This window comes from Populus alba, chromosome 19, assembly GCF_005239225.2.
Source record: "Populus alba chromosome 19, ASM523922v2, whole genome shotgun sequence".
Lineage (NCBI taxonomy): Eukaryota > Viridiplantae > Streptophyta > Magnoliopsida > Malpighiales > Salicaceae > Populus > Populus alba.
In genome coordinates this window covers 21,856,059-21,861,990 of record NC_133302.1, presented here as the reverse complement: position 1 = coordinate 21,861,990, position 5,932 = coordinate 21,856,059, and the positions used below count along the sequence as shown (strand labels likewise).

General features: G+C 34.8%; 1 protein-coding gene across 1 annotated transcript; it reads right to left on the bottom strand.

The window, feature by feature from the left end:
* Positions 1 to 2,531: 2,531 nt before the first annotated feature.
* LOC118029594 (xyloglucan endotransglucosylase protein 6) lies at positions 2,532 to 5,300 on the bottom strand. The gene is made up of 4 exons (XM_035033499.2): positions 5,046 to 5,300; positions 4,648 to 4,748; positions 3,959 to 4,152; positions 2,532 to 3,181 (listed from the first exon to the last, which is right to left on the bottom strand). The coding sequence occupies exons 1-4, from the start codon at positions 5,209 to 5,211 to the stop codon at positions 2,752 to 2,754; spliced, it is 891 nt and encodes a 296-aa protein (XP_034889390.1). The 5' UTR covers positions 5,212 to 5,300; the 3' UTR covers positions 2,532 to 2,751.
* Positions 5,301 to 5,932: the final 632 nt, after the last annotated feature.

The window sequence follows — 5,932 nt, the reverse complement described above, 5'->3', positions numbered from 1 at the left end:
TAAACTACCAACGTCTTATCTAGATGCTGATGTTTCACTTGTTTTCTTTGGACTTTATTCTATAATTAGGTGTGAAAAAGCTATTGTTGTATCATTATGTCTTGATTCTTTTCATATCATAGCCATCCTATAATTGATGTTTGAGACCCAATAACTAGTAAATTTAAGTAATTTTGTTTAGGACTAACTGTACCAGATGATGTCAATGTTTAAGATCCATGGAGATTTATAATTTATCAATAATGAATTTTTTAATTTAAAATTATTTAACTTGTTCAAATCTGTTAATCCATCTACTCAAAACCCGATATGAGTCGGGTTATTTTAAGAGGAATTCTTAAAATTTTATATCCAAAACAATATAAATTTACTTCATTTAATAATTTATGATTAACCTTTGACACTTAACCAAGTTCGACAAGTCTAATCTTATATATTATCTTTGTATTTTACCTCAACTTACTATATGTGGTTTTTATTCTCTTACTTTGAGCACCTAATTATAAACATTTAACATTAAATTCGAGCTTGACAATTTTCTTCTGTACAGAACAAATCATGATCAACCTTAATTATTATCCATCTCTAAAATCTCCACACGAAGTTCTAGCTTCATTTATCCAAAGCCAAGAATATACGTGGAAAACAAGAAGAGGAAGAGTACAAGTCTTGAATATGAGCCCCATACATGAACTATCCCAGCATGATATTGAATAATGAGTGTCCTTCACTCCTTTAGATATACATCAATGGCCATGCACGCTTCGATGTGATGCAGACGATCTCTGTGTGAAAGACTGGACTTGTGGTACCATGGAACAGCCTGTTGCTTGGAGGTGTTTGCCTCTGGTTAATCTCTCTCTCCCTCCCTCCCTCTCTCTCTCTCTCTCTCTCTCTCTCTCTCTCCTCCCTCTTTATTCCTTTGGATGCCGAAGGGCCCCTCGAGTGGAATCATTTGATTCCTAAAATTGACCTCTCTTCCGAACACTATTATTTTTGCCGACCATCATTTAAGATGACCTGGATGCACTCTATTGGAGTCGATACCCATCTCTCTTGGTGCCTTAAATTCCCTGGCATGATAAAAAGCGCAGTTTTTAAAGCAGTCGGCCATTCCATGGTGGAAGGGAAAACTCAAAACTCCAAGGAATTGTGTCCCCAGAAAACTTTATATGGTCCAAGAAATTTATGGGTAAATTGTATTTATCCATCTCCGATCATCATGATTGTAATAATGCAATTAAACAATTACCACATGGTTTTCACATTTCATTTGGACTCAGAATTATAGGTGGCAATGACGCGCGCCTTCCTCGTGGCAGAACAGTAAAGCTAAACTGAACAAGCATTTAATTTCAAAAAATAATTAAAAAAACTGATAAATTACATCAATCCCAGTTTTTTTTTATTAAATCATAGTAAAAAATTTACATTTTATTTTATAAATCTTAGTTCACATTAGATCTCAAATCAACTCACTAAGATGGTTTAATTTCGTAACAATGATCTTGATCAATAGTATTTTTATTTATTTTTGTTGCGATTTTAAACCTTATGAGGGTGTTGTTAGATTGATACAATATTTTTGTCTAATCTTATAAAGTTTAACCATTAAATATCATATACAAATCACATGTTTTTTATTAAAAACATTAAAGATTATAAAAGGCTATAAAACCATTAAGGGTTGATTTTCCATATGATAATTTTTAACTTGTTAAAAATAATGCTTAATAATTTTATTTTCTCGACCAATTTTATAAGAAATCATACATAAGTTACATATTATTTAACAAAGAATATAGATAGAAAGTAAGGAGTCAATCAAAACATTTATAACTTAAGAGTTGAAATAATAAATAAATGAGAAAATCTTAGTCAAAACCACCCAGGTGTTGCATGAATTAGCCTAAATCAAGTGCCTTTGACAATAGACCATATACTTCACTTTCCATTTCACCTGTTGTACAGTGCAATAGCATCCCATCCTCTGTGCCCTTTTTTGGTTATTTGCTATTCCTTAATTTCTTGCTTACGACATCAATCAGTAACGTTTGATTCAGAAATCGAAACTCTCATGCTTGCTGTCTGCGCAAAAGCCCTATGGGACCCCCTCTCCCCCCTTCCTTCTACCAAACCCATAGCTTTCCCCTCTTCTTTGAAACTATGATGCCGGTGGTTTTTTCTTAGCTCTGAAACTATGATGGTGGTGGTTTTACTAGCCCGGCGAGTGAATCCATTGACTTAAAACCTAGACTGTAAACACTCGATAGAGGTTTAGGGTCCACAATTCCTACCTCTAGTTGTTTATTTTCAAACCAGTACGCATGCATGGCTCTTCAGTCCCATTGCTTGCATAACGTGCATATTTTCATTTCCAACCATGGTTTTCATTTCCATGGCTCCAACGGTGGGACATCCAGTGCATAAATGTACCCACCCTATTGTTAGAGTCGCCCAGTAGGACCCCCCCCCCCCCCATTCGAATTACATCAGCATGGCAACTTGCTCTACGAGCACATTACAACACATTTGGAAAAGGTGTTTCAATAGAAATAAAGAAGGAACAAATCACATGCATATTAATCAATCATACTATCTTACAAAACAAAACCTGAAAGCGGACAACATGAACAAGATATCTAACATGGAGGACATGTTTATCTGGCTTTGCTTTCCCCTCCTTTTTACAACAGTTCTAAAAAACCCCAAGCCCTCCTTCCTCCATGACTATAAACCCTTGTTACAGTCCTAGTGGTGGCGGTGGCTGTGGTGCAGGCACTCTAGAGGAGTGACTGGGAACCTAGCAGTGTCGCTGCAGTAGTCGTAGACCATGTGGTTAGCCTTAACCCACAAAAGCTGATGGCTCTGGTGCGCATTGAGCTCAGACAACGTAGGTTCATCCCAACAGTACCTTTTCTCACCACTGCTGCTACATTTCTTAGCATTATCAACTGCAGCTACTGATACTGGACACTCACACGCATCAATTTCAAATCCTTTATAGGAGGCAACAAAGGGTGCATGACTCCAATCAGTCTTGACACGGCCACCTTGTGTAGCCCAATCATCTGCATTCCATATTGAGCTGTATACACCCATGGCTTGGTCCTTTGGAAAAGGAATTCCTTTGTTTTCCATATTTGTATGCAATCTAATTGGGGTCTCGTCCACTAGAAACCTGTAAACAAACCAATATGAGGGACAAAATTAGCTTATATATTCAACACAGTAACTTTGTTATCCTCTAAATGCTAGATTAACTAATAATTAATCCAATTTTTTTTTTCCAATTAAGGTTTGCTTAAATAATATTGGTTTGTTAACCATGAACTCAGATTTAGTTTCAATAAAGCCAAGATGAGCACCATCAGGAAACATACAAGAGCTAAACTTCAAATCAAAGAAGAGCACCACTTGTATTGTATGTACGGAACCAACCACATGCCAAGAACCATTAAAACACCATTTGACCCTTTGGCACATATATTCCAAGACTCGGTCCCCCTTTTAGGGGTTAGGTTTTTTGTGATATTTTGTTCTGTAAAAACACCAGTGACATCCACTAGTCACACATAACTTCCAAGCACCAAAGGGCATGACCTCAGACATACAGAACAGAACAACACTGAGGTATTCCGTATCCCTTCAAGCAAAACAAGCAACAGTACCCTGATGCATGCAGTGATTCAGTGATGCTACAGAACAACTGATCATACTGCTTTTACTACCTTTTTAAGTGACAAGGTAGCAGTCTTTGCCCAGCATGCCACTTTAATCTTCAGTGAAATTATAGACAACATGCCCCAAATATTCACAGATCCCTATGTTTATGTCATGCATGCAATAATGCAGATCTTGGTATAGCAAGTTATGCATGTCTGTGAGCAGTAAACATATATATTATAGTATATAGACTAAAGGAAACTATCTTTTGTGAGAAAGTGATGGGGCTTACACAACTTGGCGCTGGTTCCAAAGTAAGGAGTAAGAATGGAAATCCTTGGTAGGGTCAAACCAAAGGTTCAGTCTTTGTTCTTTGTTACCTACTCCATTAACAAATACATTGGTTTGAACCAAGTAAGGTTCTCCTGTGGTGTTGCCAAGAAACTCAAAATCAAACTCGTTGTGGTATGGACCCTCAGATGACATCTGTTTCATCGAAAGATCAAAACTTTAGACAAAACCCACAAGTAAAATGTCAATGTCAACACTATAATATACAATTAAATAAAATTGATGCACACTGTTTACAGTTTGACAAGTACTACAATCAACATCCAAAATTAAAATCTTCTGACTTTTACTGAGGAAAAAGTTCAAACCAATGAGAGCAATTAATTATTGTGAGGGGTGCTAAGCTAATAAAACCAAGATAATGTAGACTAACAAGAAATTCAGGAGACATTTAGCGGGTAGATACTTCTGCTAGTGACTCAGTACGTGCATCTAATGAAGGCAAATGAATCCTAGATTAAATTGTCTGCATATCAGAAAAAATTTCTTGTGTGTATTGCGTGAAATAGGTGAAATATTATTGAATGTGGACAAACAAAGGTCATGGTCATGGGGTAATCCAGCTACGCAACAATCAATTCTATCTCAAGAGGATAACATAAAGGGTAACAATTGCTTGAATATACTCACATAGAAAGCAGTAACAGTTCCAGCAGAATCACCCTCTACAAGCTTGATTTGTACTGTTACTTTTCCAAACATATACTTGCTTTTGGATTGAAATCCAGCACCTGAAAAGGAATTCCATTAGTCTGTGAATGCCAAGAAGACAATCCCTCTCAAAGAAACCAAACACACACATACAAATTTGTGGCTAAAATGTGTTCATTGACATGATAGCATTGGAAGAAAACTACTGTACAGTAACAGAACCAATGGGACATTCTAGACCAGAATCATTCTCTTCTTTATAAAGAAATGTTCTTACGAAGACCACAAAGATGGCGAAGCATTGGAGCTTGATTCAAACTTTGTGCATAGAAAACTATAAAGTTTCAATCTTTCCAAGGAAAACAACGTTTATTTACCAGAATAATTATCAAGCTTGAGCCTGAGAAGCTCTCCTTCATAAGCGAAGTGATCAAGAGCCCAACTTGGTTGAAAGAGCTCGTCAAACTTGGCTGAACTAACCAAACCCACAATTAGAAAGAAACCAACAAAGAAACCCACCATCTTAAAGACTGAAACAGCCATTGAAATGAGAGGAAGAAGCGAGCGAGAGAGAGAGGGGAGAATTTAAAGAGTGAAGAGTGAAGCTTTCTACTCTGCAATGCTTCAGTACCGAAACACACAGCCTTTTTATAGCCCCACACACTCTCTATTGGCTTCCTCTTTAATACCCCTCTTAATTTAAATTTTTCTATGAGTCATTTAATTTTACTGTACCATTTTCCACGTCAGAGAATATATCCCACGTCAGCAAATTCTATTCCTCCAAAAGCGATGTAATTTATTTGATATTATAGTATAATCCACACTCTCTATTTATTTTAATATATTTTTATGTGTGTTGTGTAATAAAATTTATTAATTTAATAATTTAAATAAAAAAAATAATTGTTATTTATTTAAGATGAGTTTAGTTTAGTTGACTTTAAATTTTATTAAATTTCATAATAATTATATTAAAAAAATTAGTATGTTTTATTTTAAATCAACAAATTTCATGTCACCAAAAAAATGATAAATTGAATCCGTTTGGTTCAATTTTAACTTTTTTATTTTGTTTAAATTGTATAATAATTTAATCAATTTAGAATTAAACTTGTTTTTAAGATTAAGTTATTGTTAATATTATTTAATAATTTAATAGCACATCCAGAATTAATTAATTATTATTTATAATTCAAGTATGGATTTATACATGAATGTAAGTAAAAAAAATAAAATAAAAATATTTTTATATAATTTTAAA